This window comes from Myiozetetes cayanensis, unplaced genomic scaffold (assembly GCF_022539395.1).
Source record: "Myiozetetes cayanensis isolate MyiCay16 unplaced genomic scaffold, myiCay2020 scf1, whole genome shotgun sequence".
Classification (NCBI taxonomy): domain Eukaryota; kingdom Metazoa; phylum Chordata; class Aves; order Passeriformes; family Tyrannidae; genus Myiozetetes; species Myiozetetes cayanensis.
In genome coordinates this window covers 118,872,446-118,889,704 of record NW_026086604.1, presented here as the reverse complement: position 1 = coordinate 118,889,704, position 17,259 = coordinate 118,872,446, and the positions used below count along the sequence as shown (strand labels likewise).

At 40.1% G+C, this 17,259-nt stretch overlaps 1 protein-coding gene across 1 annotated transcript in view; it reads left to right on the top strand.

Moving 5' to 3' along the window:
- Positions 1–2,400: 2,400 nt before the first annotated feature.
- Positions 2,401–17,259, top strand: part of STK31 (serine/threonine kinase 31) — a gene marked incomplete at its 5' end in the record, with an annotated part of 33,229 nt that continues 18,370 nt past the window's right edge. The window contains 11 exon segments of the mRNA XM_050334047.1: positions 2,401–2,453; positions 3,827–3,926; positions 4,286–4,338; positions 4,874–4,910; positions 4,912–4,986; positions 6,443–6,590; positions 6,593–6,636; positions 8,512–8,679; positions 9,817–9,820; positions 10,655–10,761; positions 11,594–11,752. Of these exon segments, the coding sequence (XP_050190004.1) occupies positions 2,401–2,453; positions 3,827–3,926; positions 4,286–4,338; positions 4,874–4,910; positions 4,912–4,986; positions 6,443–6,590; positions 6,593–6,636; positions 8,512–8,679; positions 9,817–9,820; positions 10,655–10,761; positions 11,594–11,752 (948 nt within the window).

The following is a 17,259-nucleotide window of genomic DNA, read 5'->3' as shown; positions in this document are numbered from 1 at the left end:
GTTGTTGGAAAACATGTTGGATCATAAAAATATCAACTGCATTTAAATATTGCTTAGGAGTTCTGACCACTTTTCACTCATGTTGATGATGTCCAAGGAACTCAGTTTCCTTACTATAGGGCATACTTTCAGCTTCTTGGTATTCACATAATACTTTTTTTTCTGGAATTTTATTTATATCTATACATGAAAAACCAAGCACAATATATCTCAATACTGCTGGCTGTGAAAAATAAACACGGATGTCATGTCTTAAGTGAAAATTGAATTTATCCTAAAAAAATAAATGTGTAGGATCAAAACTACAACCTCTAGTTCTGTTGAAAAATCTCTTCATACACCTATTACAAAATTATTTTTTTTAATAATATAAAAGCAGAGACCAAATGCTAGTGTGTTTGCCATTAACAGTTGTCATTAAATAAAGAGCTCATTTTAACTGGTACTTGTTGATGGTTTGTTTTCCCGAGAGCAGCCATGAACTTTGAACAAAGTGTCATAGAACAGATAAGTTACAATTCGTGTGTATGATTTATTGGTGGGTTTATATCAGTCTTTCAGCTAGACACATTAACGCTTTCTGACCCTGATCCAAGGAATCAGGCGTGAGGGAAAGGGTTTGTTGTCACACACACGAGTGCTCTAAAGTGTTAAAGCCTAATTGTATAGGTCTTGGGCAAAGCTTAAGCATGTCTCATTTTTAAAATAGCTGGCACTCAAATCAATATTTTGTCATTATTATCACACTCCTAGAGTGTAGAATAGCATTTTTTCACTAGTTTTAGTCATCCTGTGAAGAGGCTTAGATGTACCTTGGCTATTTGTGAGAGTGGACACGGGTCAGTGATCCTAAGTGGAGGGCAAGGATCTCATTCCCATCTTGTGTGTTTCTGATGCTAAATATAAACCATGTCTGTCTGTCTCAGGTTTGGGAGGAAGGGGAATGTGACGTGTGAATTCACAACCAGTAACAGCACCCGTGCAGATTTACTTTGTCAAGCTATCAGTGTCTTTACAGCATGTGTGTATTAAACGATTGGTGGTCTTGTGGCTGTATGTCCCTGGAGCCTCTCTCTAGAAGTGGTCTGTAGCCATGTGACCTAAGAAAAAAAGAGACAACTTTGCGGGTAGTGATAGTATTTTTTCTTAGCACAAAAGTAGTTGAAAACAAAACCGAAGTTTTTCCAGTCTAAAAGACCTTGCACAGGTGTACCTGTTGTCGGGTGTTTTTTGGGTAACTAAATATACTACTTTTGCCTGGAAGCCTACTCTTTTTTTATTTAGCATTTGTCTTCTCCTGGAGTGAATCATTCCTTGCTTCACACTGGTTTTACATTCACTGTCTGGCATAGCTGGGCACTAATCCCACGGGTTCTTTCCTCTCTAGGGAAGGTCCCAGTCTCAACCATAACATGTTGCCTACGAAAATCTGTGTCATGGGCAGAATGGGAGCTTCAAACAATGTTTATTAAAGAAGCCTTCCTGCTGAGTCACAAGGTACAGCAAGGACCACTTGCTTTCTGAACTCCTGCTCAGGAGTCTAGTTGGGTCTGGATCCAATCTTAGCCCCAGACTTGCTCAACGTTCTATGTCTAAACAATCATACAGATGTAACTGAACTTTTGTACAACTTTATCCTGCAGAATTAAGGATGGCAAACCAGATACATTTATATATATAAAAAATATTTATTATGATAAGGATTAGACTAATATATCCTAATCAGAATTATTTAGTATATAGAAGCTGTAACTACTAGGATAGTACAGTGCAGTATTTTGAAGCAATATTGAATCAGTTATATTACAGCTAGCAAAGACAATTATTAAGTAGAGATTGATGCTATTCACCCATACCAACAACTGTGGGGAAATCTCATTTGCTCAGCCTCACTCAAGGGAGTAATCTCCACATGCACTTCAAAAAGGGATATGTTAGAAGACCCTGCTATTAGAAAGTGGGACTGGGCTTGACTGTCAGTCAGTGAGTGATTGAATGTCAGTAAGATGTCTCCAGGACAGCTGTATCAGCTCAGCGTAAGTTCTCAATAGTATCACCTGTTTGTTCCTTTATCAGGCACTTTATCAGCTCTGCCACACCTCATCTTCAGAATGTTTAACTTTGCGGATGATGAATCAGACTCATCAACAGATTTCAGAATCCTTTGTCACAAATAGAGACACTGAGTATGACAAAGGTGAAGTGGGGTGTTTTTTGAAACAAACAAGTACACAATCCTATGCTTGAGGAAAATGTATTTTTTTCTTTCCCTCAATATCACAGAATTACAGAATAGTTTGTGTTTGAAGGGCTCTTAAAGATTATCTAGTTCTAAACCCCCGTCATGAGCAAGGACACTTTTCACTAGACTGTGTTGCTCAAAGCCCCATCCAACCTGGCCTTGAACATGTTGTGGGCTGCCATGTTGAAGAAGCTGTAACATTTTGGGTGCAGGTTAATTCAGAAAACTATTTGATTTTAGTTGAGATGTTTAATCTTATCTCCTCCCCCTCAGCAAGTTTCTGTATAAGTGAGAATAATCGATAGCATTTGATGTTGGAAAAAGAAAAATAATTTAATTTAGATTTCAGAATTGCAAGTATTATTATTCCCTTTTAAAGGGAAGTTTTAAACAGTTATTCTTTTCTGAAGCGTCAAAAAGAATTTTCATCCAGTGAACGCATGATGACTGAGAATATGTTGGACAAATAAGTTTGTAGCTACACTTTCTTGAATACTTGGTAGTTCAAAAAAAAAAAATGACTAAAATACTTGCTATTGACTAACAAATGCTGTAGGAGGCAGTTGGAATCTTGATGAGGGTGGATCTCCTACCCAAAAAGTGTCAATTTTTGTGTAGATGGGGAGAGCGAGAAAAACTAAAAAACCCCAAACAATTAATAGTTTTCTTCGATGGGAGAGTGCAGCAGGGAGAGGGGAAAATCCAGAAGGAGTTCCACAGCTTACCTTTCCTGTTTGGTCTGCAGGCTAATCGGTGTGTGCATATTGGTCAACATCCATGTAGCTTTGAGCCAGTTGGTGGAGGTAATGCTCCTTGTCATGTTCCAAGTAGGAATTTGGGAAGAGGGACCAAACTTTACTCATTCTGTTTATGGAATAGCTTTTTCTAATAAAGGGGTTTTTATATGTAATAGTCATACTTAATTCTCCTCCTGGCGTTCTGAAACTCAGTTGCAGTGTTTTTTTAATATTGTAAGGTACAAAAGCTAGGAGTGTGCTTCTATGGTTAACTAAATGTTTGGTTGCACGAGTGTTTTCTTTCCATCTCTGAGCTCTGGATGCTTTCTTTTGAGTTATGAGTAGAATGGTGTCTATTGAAAGCCATGTTACTGGAATTGACCTAGTTTTACAGTGTTTCAGGTAAGTTGTAAGTGGAAGAACTCTTCTCCTCTCAGCCAAACCAAAACCCAAGTCTGCATGTAAAGAGAACGCGGGGTATGGAAGAGCTGTTGTCTCCTTTTATTAAGGAGCGAAAGAAAACAGAAACCACATGAATACTAACATTTGTGAGGATTGGTAAGTAAGATCTGCAGACAGCTAGCTGGTAATTAAACTGTTAAAATTGTTCTTTGCAAACTATTTCTCTGGGGTACATTACCTGCCCAGATCTGTTTCATTAATTCTTGGAAGAAATTGAGAGCAGGCTTGCAAGTGTACCTAAAATCATGAAGACTGAAAGATTAAGGTGGGGCATTACTTGTCTCAACAGCTGTGTGACTGTTTTGATTTAATTTTTGGCTGTTATAAGCCATCAAGTATCTATTAAAAATGACAGTTAATAACTTTTACGCTCTCTCCACACTTTGAATGTCAGTAGATGTAATGACCTCTTGAAAATATGTTGTGTGCTGACTGAAGCTTGTCCTTGGATTAATGCAGTTTTTGGCAAACCTGATTTTAGTAAGGTAAGTAGTTTTTGTATAGGTGAAGAGCTTGTTGTTTTGTTTTTTTTTTTCCCCACCTGGATATAAAAGCTTTAATTCTATTCAACCACTGTTTAAGGTATTTTCTTTATCTTTGATTATGCTGTGGGCTCTATTCGCTACGTTCTTTTTAAGAACTATTGGCTCTCCTAAAGAAAACACTTATTTTGTGTGAGCAAGTTTTGCTGGGCTTCACACTTCAGTAAAATTATAGAAACACTGTTCTTTTTTTTTTTTTAAACACTCATTAAATACTACAATAAGGTAATATACAGAATGCTGAATTGTGTTTCTTTGTCCACTGTACATTATGCTTTTTCTTTCACAATGCTTTATTTCAGAGAAGTCGTTCTTTACTCCATCTCAAGAAGAGTGAAAGATCTTTTAAAAATCTGTAATGTTGAATGTACTGGATAAAGTACTCTTGAGAAGATAACCAGGACATATTTAGTAGCAGTTCTATGACAGACATCCAAAGGGTAATGACAGGTTTTGGGTCTGATGGAAATTACCTCAGAGAGTTGCTCATCAGCATTATGAGACTGATACAGAGGGCCAGTAGTTCCTATTTAAAATGGTCATTTCTAGACAGGCTGTTTGGCATGGAAACATTAGATTACATATCTGGCCATAAAAAGCCTTTAGAGAAAATAATTGCCAGCAGAGATCTGTTTTGTTACTTAAGGTTTTGTCACTAAGCTTTTAGGCAGGTGCCAGCGTAAGAGATTTCTCTAACTCAGTTCCTTTCTCTGAAGTGTATTTTGGCTCAGTACAGAAGATTCTGATCTCTTCAGCATGCTTATATTCTAGTAGTTGTCAGTGCACATTCCTGTAGGAGGTTTTCATAACCTCTGCTGATTTATATTTTATCTTATTATGCAGTGTCAGGTGTTGTGCACTGACTGTGGAAAACCTTAAATTCCAAATAGACTGAACACAGTTAAAATTCCACCAAACTTGCAATGTTTGCAGTGTTGGTGAGAAGTACAGACTCTGGGCACTGCAGAGACCAGCTGATCAGAACTTAAACATGTGTGACCAGGTGAGTAACAGATTTTATTTTATTTAGATTACTTGACCTGAAGCAGATGCTGCCAAATACCAGCAGAGTGTTCCCAGGAGGAGTCCTCTGTTTAACTGTGAAGGTAGGGCATGCTGGGAAGGACTGTCTGATCTGTTGCTGTGAACCTACTCTAGAAATTAAATGGTTTTGTCAAAAATGGTTCAGATTGTGCTGGGGAGGTGATTTTTAGAGTGCGCTTTTGCCATCTTCAGAGCCTCAAGTCTATTTTTGTCTGACCCAAGCTCTCTTTCTGGTACTAAGGAAACAAAGTACCTCTGTTTCTTTCCCTTCAGAGGAAAAGCACACCTCCCTTGGTCACAGAACCTGTGATAAATTCACTTACATCTGTGAGCTGCTTGAATGCCTGGGTACTATGCAAACTTTTGGTCAAGAGAAAAAATAGCAGGTGGGAGTAGGAACCCTGTTGTGCCTGGCCAGCACTGAACATGCAAGTCTCAGGAGACGATGGCAACAGGACTGGTAAGTTTTACTAGTGGTGGTCTCATTTTCTGGGACACCTTTAACAGTCATAGCCTGCCACTTCAAGGATTGTCACTGGCGCTGCCTGTGCTTCACTAGCCAGTGGCTTGGGAGCAGATGTTGCCGGAGGAGGAGGAAGCAGGAAGCATCTGTCCAGCTTGCCTCATCTATCATAGAGATTCCAAGAACCCTTGTGCATGGCCTCATCCCCGTGGTCCTATTGACATTACTAAATGTGATTTCTTAAGACAGATAAAAATCTCTGTTGTGAATTCCTTGAGGTTTTTTTTTCTTTTTTCTTTTTCTTTTTTTTTTTTTTTTTAATAGTAGTTCTTATTGTTCGAGCTAAAGCTTTATTTGCTTGCTCTGTGTAGCTTTCCTGACTCTACAACTTCCATTCTTAATTTTTAACAAAACCATCTGGTTTTCAGAAGTGGTGGGGAAATAAGAAGAAAACCCTGTCAATAAAAGGTAACTTTCTTGCAGATGTCTTGCAAAGAGCTTGAATACATTCCCCAGTCTTTCAAAAGTGTTTGTCTTTGGTGAAACTGGTGTCTACCAATTATGGCATTTCCCAATTTCTGCATGAATAGTTTGATTAAAGCAGATTTATAAAAGAACTGGATAACCCAGTTGCCAACTTCTATTGAGAGTCGATGGGACTTTGGACTTCTGTCAGTTATGATACAGAATTCTTCAAGGCTGAACATTGAGGGAGAGCTGTTGATGTTGAAGTCCAGTCTGATGTTGACAGTGATTAGGTCAGGTACAGTTGTAGTTATACAGATAATAACATTTTTTCAGAATAAATGTGTTGAACATAAGATTTACCTGTGCAGCTATTTGAGTTTTGTTTTTAAAGATGCCACCTTTTGCTCAGAAGACAAATGGTGGATTTCAGCTTAAGGTTTTCAGAGTGTCCAGTATACAACTTCATGATATCTTTATTTTAGAGGGGAAGAAGTTTTTGAGCAGCCCAGTTTTTGAAAAAGAAATAAAAATATATCACAAAGCCAAGCATAAAGATGGTACCATTTTTGCCCAGGCAGAATACAAAAAAATAGGTACTGGAGAAGAGGTGGTCAAGGCAGGGCTTGCTAAAAATACACATCTCCAGGAAACACTAAAGATGAGGGGGAAAAAATAGCTGTCACACAAAACTAACATTGAAAGGTAAAAGTTTCAGTTCTACAGTGGGTAAACAGGTCTGATCAAACACTGTACAGCACCCCAAGAGGACACCCTGACTGAGGAGCTACCAGCTCAGGGAATCAGAATTTTACTGGAAATCATACATTTGGCCCAAAGCAAGCCAGTGGAATGTCATAGGGCACCTGGTGTGAATGATCTGATTAGCTCAGTTTCTCGGATGGTGGTATATCAGAAGATGGAAGTGGATGTCTAAAATACAAATTTAAATTCTTCTCTTTTCAGCATCAGGCAGTACTGGTACTCGATGGAAAGGAAATACATGTGTGTACATGTGCATGCTATGGTGGTGGGAATTAGGACATTATTCTGTAGAAAACTATGCATTAATAGTATTGTTGGTTGGAGAGCTTGCTCTTCCTTGTTTGATTTTGAGAGACAGACAGTTCTGATGTATCTTAATGCAAGATTTTGAAAAGAAGGAAGGCATAGCAGCTTGTAAGCAGAAGAAAAGGTGCCAGAAAGCTTAGCTGAAAGTGAAGGTTGCAGGACACTGCAGGCATCTAAGCAGATTTTGCAGTGATAGCCAATGCAGGGCTGCTTGTTTTAGTATCTGTGTAATTTCCATAGGCTTGTCCTTGAGCCTTTTTGGAGCTATCCCCTCCTTATTTATCTCTATTAAAAACTCACTGGAGAAATATATGGATTGTAAAAGTACATTTACCTAGCAGGACAGACATATTACGGTGATTTATTTGTGTGGGAATGTAAGAATGTGTGCTTATAAGAAATAAAGCCAGCAATCACAGTTTGAAGTAAGCTTTAGGGGATAACGGTTTGTCTGCAACTTGTAATTACATTGACAAGAGGTGGTGGTAAGTTGGCAGATACAGTTGTTGTCAGAAATCTTTTTAAAGAGACTTGTCCCGCAGTTGCTAGGATTGCCATGGCAACGGGCTGCTGAGGAAAATGTTTGTGGGTGGGAAAAATGTTACTTGGCATACAGAAAGTTGAGGTGGTGTAAGAAGTATAATGTTCTCCCAAAAAACTTCTTTAGAATTTGCCAAGTGTTCCATAATATGATCTTCTTGAACATTTTAAAGAATCACCTGAGGGCATGCCCTCCCACATGCCATCACAGTATCAAAGCCTGTTTTTCAGTTAGATCATTTAGGCAGGTCTGTGTTGTTAACATATACTAGCATGAACTGAAGCATTCTTCAAAATATTCCAACTTCATAGTAAAATGCCTCGTCCTGAATTATATTGATACCCTGATCTGCCCTGTTTTTTGAGCTACAGATATGCTGTGAATCTGATTTTAAAAAAGGAAGAGGGCTTTTTTTCATTTTGGCACACAGTGTTGAGGCACGTTTGTGTATAAAGTTGTCCTGACTGGCCTGAGCGGGAGCCAGTCAGGAGATTCTCTATTCCATTTCTGTATATTTTGTACATCACAGGCATTTTTGGGGTGGTATGCCTCAGAAGGAAACAAGCTGGGATGTAACCAAAGCCGTGCAGGTGAGGATGGAGTTGATGTGTGATCTAGTGGAGCTTTGGTGGTGTACAGTACTGTCACAATACTCAGAGACAGATGGCTTTACATCACTCTTCTTTGTTACAAAAACGCCTTTTAGGGTATAGATCCCAACATTAACCCTAAAGTGCTTTGGCTTATTTATTGGATAGGAGATCTGAGTTACAATGGACTTTGACTTTTGTGGGTTTGTATTGTAAGTGCGTATTGTAAGTGTGTTGTTAAATGCTTTTTGGATGGAAAAGACTTTTCAGTTAGTGATGGGGAAAACATACAAAGGGCTGTTTGCAAATTATGTGATTTAAAAAAATTAATTCCTCTTAATTAATTTTTAAAAGGAAAATATTCTAGCTTCCACCTCAGTGCCAGACAACAGCTTGGGACAAATAAAATCAGATCAGAAGCTGTCTGAAGAGAAACAAACTCTCAGAAGGAGGAATATAAATCTCTTGCAGAGGCAGAAGGAACTAGAACTGAAGGTTCAAGAGCTGAAATGTGAACTTCAGGTACATGGAAACGTAAAGTAGATACTTCTCATTGCGAGTGTTTCTGACAATGCTTCTGTCTTATGGTTTCATCATACTGCAGTTCAGCTCTGAACTGTTCTTTGGAATAGAGAAGGATTAAACTGGTTGAGTGAAGGCTGTGTTGCCCTGGTGCAGGGAGATGCTGGCAATAGGTGTTAGCACAGGTTTTTCAGTCCAGGTTAGACCTGAGCTCCCCTTGGTCTATATGCTGGCTTGCCACCACACTTGATGAAACTCCTGGTTTGTATGAAGGTTTTCAGGTTAATCACTTGGTGATTAAAATCATGCTTTGTGTGTAAGGGTGTGATCTTTGCCTTTCTTTTTGCTTTGTTTTTTCCTCACTTAGAGGGAAAAACAGTTTTTTCTGTCTTGGGCTGAAAATTTATAAGCATCACAGAGTCATAACAGATGTGGAATTTTAGAACTGCATAAAAATGTGTATTTCCTTAATTGCTGCTTAATAGAAAGGATGCTTTTGTTTCTCTCCAGGGGAGATTCCTAGCATTATAAGAGAAGCAAAATACTTAGTTACTGATAGGCTTGAGAAGGCTGTGAATGGTGATAAACGGCAGAAGTATGAAGAGATTGTGTGAAAAAATTCATGTTTGCATGAATTCGGAAAAACGTTGTTCAAATTCTTATCCCTACAGATATGGAAGGAAAATCCGCCATTTTGTAAATCCTTTTGACATCCCCAAACCCCAAACTTGCACCCAGCTGTTTCTTTTTCTTGCAGACTAAAACTAGTCATAACCAGCTTTGTTACTTGGTTAACTTTTCCTAGAACATCAATTTTCTACATAACTTGTCATTGCACAGATTCTGCATCCACTGAAGATATGATGTTTGTTTCTATGCAAACTAAATTAATAAGCAACAGAATACATGATTGCAGCTAAGAAAAGCCATTTAAATGCAAGAAAATCCTAGAAGCATTTCTTACATATAGTACGATGATTTTTAAAAAACACTCTGTTTCCTACAAATTTTAATTTCTATTTTGTGCTGATTGCAAGTAAACTATTTTAAAAGAAAAGGTTGTGGATATTCTTTTAAGTGAGACAATATTTCCTCCCTGCTAAAAACACTATGGTAGGCAATGATTTATTTGAGAAGGGTGGTGTGTGGTGGTGGTGGCTTTGAGGGGTACTTCAAAAAACACCCTGCCCTCATAAGACTTTGAATGCATATCTGGAAATACAAAACTATTTATATCTCTATATGTTTTTGGTTTGTTCATTTGTTGGCATTTCTGTTCATTTTGTTTTGGTTTTTTTTTTTTTTTTAATATCATGTAAATGAGTCCAAAAGGCTAAAAACATTTACAGTCTGCATTTCATTACCTAAACTGGAGTTTATAAAAGCATCTCTGTGGAATCAGAGCAGGAGTTTTCAAATTTAGGTTGCCCCTGGAGGAATGTAGTCTGATGTGGTGCTTGCGCTTCTTTTGGGGTCAAGAATATTCCTTATTTTTTCTTAAGGATACTCCTTGTAGGAAGGTCAGGCTGGTTGTAAGTAAAATGAAGGTTTTCCTGCACTATTTAGAGTTGTGGCTGTGATGGGAGTGAGGAGTTTAAAGAGTCTCTGGACTTGATTTCCCTGAATTAATGAGTAGGCATTTTTCCAGAAGGGAAGCAAAAAATTCCATGTTGTCTGAAGACTTGCTAGTAAATATGGAGTAATTGAAGAAATCCACTACTGAAACTAGAGGAAGGAAATTAACTATTAAGCTCTATGAAGCTAATAATAAAATTATTCTCATCAGTTTGTATGCCTTTCTAGGCTTTTTGTTAGTGTTTTGAGGAGGGCCAACTCTGTGTATGTTTATCTCTAGTTTTCAAAAGTCTAAATTGTGGTCTGCGTGTTGGTAGCCTTGGCTGACTGTTGTGACTTTTGATCTATCTTTCCCTCACTTTGCTGAAACACTGCTTCAAAAATGATAAATAATTCATAGAGAAGGAATCATCTAAGAAAACGGAAAGCTTTGAACAACGTACTTACATTGGAATGAAAAAAAGAAGTTTGGCTGCTGGGGTGAAGGCACTGAAAAAAGTTAGGTATGTATTTTTTTTCCTAAAACAATACTATTAATCATTGCCTTGCTTATCTCTTGAAGCCATGCATGCTTTTTTGTTTCCCAAAAGTTTTGTTTTCTTAATTTTCTAAGAAAAATGCAGTATTCTATGCAGAGGGGAGTATTTTCCAAAGGTAAGGCTGAAACCTGGGTGTTTTAGGAGCTAACACTGGAATTTGCATGATCTGTTTCTCAGTGTTTATCAGATAACTTTGATTCACTTCTACCCTTTTACCATCACTGTAGCAAGAAGAGTTTTCAATTCCGTCTTCCAGGAGATTGCTAATTAGTAAATTGTTAGAAGTGACTGGGTAGTCAGAGCTCCTTGGGTATCTCTATTGCTACCCAATGGCTTTGGGTAGCCCAAATTACCTTTCTACTTTTAAAGAAGTGACAAAAGTGCAATGGGAAGAAGACTTGAAACAGACTTGAAATAGCAGTGACCATCATCTCCTTTGAGAAGGAATGTGTGAATTGGTACACGTGTTTGTGGAAGATGAGTTAAAAAAATATACCAAGGGAGGAAATAGAACCAAAGGAAAATTAGGAGCAGGAGGGAATTCTCATGTAGAGTCTTGTCAATACTGAGGTATAATGAAGGTATTCTTGATCCTTCCTCGAAAAAAGAATAAAATAAAAAAAAAATTAAGAGCTGAATGAGACAAATAGTGTTACTTTTTGAAAGAAACTAGGCTATTAACATGACAAGTGGTATCTCAAAATCTATATGTTCAAGGGGTCAGAATAATGTTAACTTTTAAACTGCCTGAGTTGAGAAAAAAAATCCTGGTAAAATGTTGTTTCTTCCTTATAACTTAGGCATATAAAAAGAACAGTCATTTTGGGGAGCAGCTCTCACAAGCCATAAAAATGGTTGCAGATGTTTCTCTCACTGTTCTGTGTTCCTTGGAAAAGTTGTAGAAGGTTTGGATAGAATATGACTTGGCTTAAAAGAGGATTCGATTATGCAGAAATGTGGTAGGTTGAAATTATTTTTTTCTCAGAAGCTATCATTTGGCAGCTACTGACAGAGTATTTTAGTTTTGTAAGTGTAGCTGGACAGCATGAGCACAGCACAGAAACATTTCTCCTTTGCTAGATGACATTGAAGGCTTTGCTACATTTGCCACAACTGATGTACTTGTGGCAGGTTTTTTTTGTTTTTGCTATGTGTGTATTAAACATAGACTTTCTGACACCCTTGATTTTACAAAGAAATATACGGAAATCAGAACATGGTAGCTTAGTGGGTTCTGTGCTGTAATAGAAAGCACTTCGGCTCTGCAGCTGCGTTGCCTGTCTTCAAATGAAACCTCCTGTTGTAGCAGCATGTCACTACTTGGTGTGTGCTTCCCTCCTGTGGAGAGCACAGGGGGAGCGGTGTGGAGATGCGGTGCTATAGGAAGATGGATTTGTGCAGGGGAAAGCTGCCATCTAGTGCAACTTCTCTGGAGCCACAGATCTGAAGGAGCCTGCGTGGGTGTGCAGGCTTGGCTGTGTTGATAAGGACGGGTATGTGCTGCTTTTGGGAACGGGAAGTGTCCTCGGTCTGTGGCAGGATTTGTGGTAAGGCAGGGAAGGGATGGTAGTCGTGCATCTAGGAGAATGTGTTGTGGCTATTTTCAGGTATAACTTAAACCGTTTTAAACGTGTTTGCTTACGAAGCTTTGTTGTGTTATACTGAATTTAGCAGCTTGTGAAATGGAATAGGAAACACTGAGCCATGAGGGGAACCAAAGTAAGTTCTGGTTTTGTTGCTTGTGCATGGAAAACATCTAGAGCATGGCATACATTTGATTCCTGTTGGTGAAAAGAAATTCCTTTGTTTGCTAAAACACAGGTCAAATGTTTAAACTTGACCACATTGAGATAAGTGTGAATAAGCAGATGAAATTTTAATGTTGCATCCTGTATAGGGGAGTAGCGTTAGAAGAACAGCCAGGTTGTGAGTTACCCAGGAGGCAGGGCTGCTCAGGGACCCCCTTGCACAAGCTTTCCTTGTACAAATTCCTCGTGTAATGATTCCACGTGAGATAGTAGCAGTTTCAGTTTTCTGGAGATTACATGAGACTGTAGGAAGAGATACATTTCCAGAAGAATTTGTAATGGGAAGTTAGAACTCGTTTCACTAGGACAGCTTTCTGCCTAAGGTGGTGGCTCTTTCTCAAAGGCAGTTTCAATGCTCCCCCTCCTCCCTCCTGCACAACAAGAGAAGTTCTCAGCCTTGCTCTCTGGTATGCAGAGAGATAACATGTTTGTAGACGCCTACATGGCCTCCTTGGGCCAGAGAGAGAGTGAGGGAAGAGAGAGAGAAGATACAAAAAGCCTTGGAGGATGAGGGGCTTTGCCTTTTGATCTAGAGCCTGATGTGTGCACGATTTTTAAAAAGTCGTCCTTGCATGTGAAATAAACCTCTTTATTTTAATCCTTCCACTGCCTTGGCATTCTTGGGAAGAATACCTGTGTATCCTTACAGGATGATTGAGCTCAGTGGGGTCCATAAGTCCTTTTGAACAACAGCCCATAAGTAAAGCAAAGGCATCTTAGAACTTGTTTTCAGCCCATTGGCCAGTTTTGCTTTGACTCAGTTGAGATGGAGATTGAGGAAAAGAAAACTTTTAATGTGGACCAAAGTTAGGATGGATGCAGATTCTGTGGTGTGACTACATAGTCTCAAAGGTATTTATTTAATAGAGGAGATGATTTCTTTGGTGCCATTCTGGTGACAGAGTGTGTATGAGGTATTTTGGGCTTGTGGTTTTGTTTTGGTTTTGTGTTTCCAACGCCAGCAAGCAGCATTCTTCCATGACAAACATAATGAAAAACTGTTTCATTCTTGAAGACTATTTGAGTGATGGACCAATTTCTTGGAATATGTTTGACGATCTGGACATTGTTACCCATTTCATTTGTGAATGGCTAACAATGAAGTCATGTCTGCATGATGAGCTGTAGTGTGTTACACTGCCAAAATACTCAAAATACTGCTGAAAGGAGCTTACAGCACTTTACTGCTTCTGGTAGCTCCACAAGTATTTGTGTAGCCCTCTTGTTTTGTGTGATCAATGCGTGGCCTCACGTGTGGCTTAAAAACTATTTTTGTTCAGAAATCAACCCCCTCCACACCCCTCCAGGCTCCTCCACCCATTCTGATATTATTCCTGGTTGCCTAAGAGAAGATGCAAAGGAATGGTGGCATGAAATCTTATAACTTTCCAAGAACATGCTGCTGTAAAAAAAAATTCCTGCTGTCTGAAGTGGGGAAGTTGTCATAGCAGTGTCACAAATATTTTAAGTCAGGAAAATTAAAGAAGACAGGACTTCTGCAGGATGTCAGGTATCCCCCAGAGTGCCCAAGTGCTGCATGAGGTATGCAAGTGGGAATGTTTGGAAGTGTGGAGCTCTTGGAAGAATTAATGTAGTTTTCAAGATTAATAAGTAGCAGCTGGAAGCAGGACATCTTAAGGGTCTTGTGGAGTTTGTTTTAAGTATTTTGAAGTCTTTGGCAAGTGAAGGATACAGAACAAGAGTTTTGTTGGCATCATGCTAGTCTTGCAATGCCACACAAATTACAGAATCACAGAATATGCCGAGTTAGAAAGCACCCACAAGGATCACCGAGTCCAACCCTCAGCCCTGCACAGGAGCATCCCCAAGAGTCACACCACATGCCTGAAAGTATCGACCGAATGCTTCTTGAACTCTGTCAGGCTTGGTGCTGTGACCACTTTCCTGAGGAGCCTGTTCCAGCACCAACCATGCTCTGGATGAAGAATCTGTTGCTAATATCCAACCTAAATGTGCCCTGACACAACTTCAGGCCATTCCCTCAGGTCCTGTCAGTGCTCACCACAGAGAAGAGATCAGAGCCTGCACCACCTCTTCCACTCACAAAGAAGTTTTAAACTGCAATGAGGTCTCCCCTGAGTCTCCTCTTCCCCAAGCTGAACAGACCAAGTACCCTTAGCTGCTCTTCATATGGCTTCCCTTCAAGGCCCTTCACCATCTTCATTGCCCTTCTTTGGATGCTGTCTAAGAGCTAAATATCTTTCTTATATTGCAGTGAAAAAACCTGCCACAATATTCAAGGTAAGGCCCCATCAGTGCAGAGCAGACTGGGGCAATCCCTCTCCTTGATCGGCTGGCGATGCTTTGTCTGATCCCCCCATGACACGGTTGGCCCTCCTGGCTGCCAGGGCACTGCTGACTCAGATTCAACTTGCTGTTGACCAGGACTCTCAGGTCCCTTTCCATAGCACTGCTTTCCAACATCTAATTTCCCAATCTGTACATACATCTGGGGTTGGCCCATCCCAGGAGCAGAATCTGGCACTTTCCCTTGATGAACTTCATATGTTGGTAATTGCCCAGTCCTCTAATTTGTTGAGGTCTCTCTGCAGGGCCTCCCTGCCTTTGAGGGAGTCAACAGCTCCTCCCAGTTTTGTGCCATCTGCAAACTTGCTTAATATTCCTTCCAGTCCTGCTTCCAAGTAATTTATGAAGATGTTAAAGAGCACAGGGCCAAGGATGGAGCCCTGTGGAACCCCACTAGTGACAGGTCACCAGTCCTGTTGCCAGACCCCATTCACTGTTACCCTCTGTGCTCGACCCATGAGCCAAGTGCTCACCCACCACATGGTGTGTGCTGGACAGTTTGTTTGGAAGGATCCTGTCAGAGGCTGTATCAAAAGCTTTATGAAATCCAAAAAGATGACATCAACTGGCTTCCCCTGATCAACTAGGTGGGTTACCTTGTCATAAAAGGAAATCAGGTTTGATAAGCAGGACTTTCCTCTCATGAAGCTGTGCTGGCTGTGACCGATGACTCTGTTGTCTTTCAGGTGTTTTTCAATGCCTCCCAGAAAAATCTTCTCCGTAGCTTGAATTGAGATTGACAGGCCTGTGGTTTCCGCAGTCCTCCTTCTTGAATAGTGGGACCTTTGCCAACTTCTTGTCATCTGGGACCTCTCCAGATTCCCAAGACTGCTCAAAAATCATTGAGAGAGGTTTTGCAATGACATCAGTTAGCTCTTTGAGGATTCTTGGATGAATCCCATCAGACCTCATAGATTTGTAGGGATCCAGCTGGAACTGCAGATCCCACAAAATCTCAGGTTCGACTGGGAACTGATAATTCTCACAGTCATGGTCCTCCAGCTGAGGGCATTGACATTTCCTTGGTCCATCATCTCTGTTGAAGGCAGAAGCAAAGAATGTGTTAAACACCTCTACCTTTGTCTGTCCCTGTTTGTGAGGTGACCATCCTCATCCTGTAATGGGCTGATGATATTTCTATGCTGCCTATTGCCATTAATGTGTTTGAAAAAACTCTTTGTATTGTCCCCACATTTCTGGCAGCTTCAACTCCAGCTGAGCTTTGGCCACACAAATTTTCTCCCTACAGTGGCAATCAGCATCTCTGAACTCCTCCTGTGTCACTTGACCTTGCTTACAACTGGGCATACACCTTCTTTTTTGCGTTATTTACGAGGAAAGATTCCTGTTCAGCCAAGCTGACCTTCTGCATTGTCTGCTGGATTTCTGACATTTGGGAATTGCCTGCCCTTAAGAGTTCATGTTTGACCGGCACTGATGGGCGCCAGCACCTGCACAAACATTTGCACAGGGGACCTTACTTACCAATTCCCTGAGCAGCCTGGAGTCTGCTTTCTTCATATCCAGAGCTGAGGTGTTGCTGGAACTTTTCCTCCTGTCAACAGAGATTTTAAAGTTGATGGCTTCATGGTTGCTGTGGCCAAGATGTCCACCAATCTCCACTTCTCTCGTGAGATCCACTCTGATGACAAGCTGCAGATCAAGGAAAGCATCTCTCCAAGTTGGCTCCCTTATGACCTAAAGTTGTCATCCAGGTTTTTAGGAATCTACTGGCCCAGTTTGTACCAGCTGTGTGATGCTCTCAGTTAATTTCTGGCAAACTGAAGTCCCCTGTAAGGACAAGGGCAGTTGACCTGGAAGTTTCCCTTAGTCCTTAGTTCTTCAAAGAATAATTTATCAGCACCATAATCCTGGCTGAGAGGTCTATAGCAGACTTCCACGATGACATCCACATTATTTGTTTGCCCCTTGATTATTACCCAGAGGCTGTCAACTGTACCAGTGCCAACTGTGAGCTCCATACATTCTAACCCTTCTATTATATACAGTGCCCCCCTCCACCTCTCCTGTCCTGCCTGTCCCTACAATGCGCAGTGTAGTGACTTAATTTTTTATTTTGCTGAGAGTAATTTTGATTTTTAAGGATCTATTTTCTCTACTGTACCATGCCACAGAGTCTTGGCTACTGTGTTTTCAAATACAAGAAATGTCCCAGATGCACACAGTAAATGGTGTGCTTGTTAGCCTGCCTGTCATACCTGCTTAATTTATACTGACTGTAGGTTGGCTAGCAGACATTTTTCATAGTGCAACTAAGAGTGATGATGTCACTGACTTAATTTCCTGCTCAGTTAAAATGTGTAAATCCA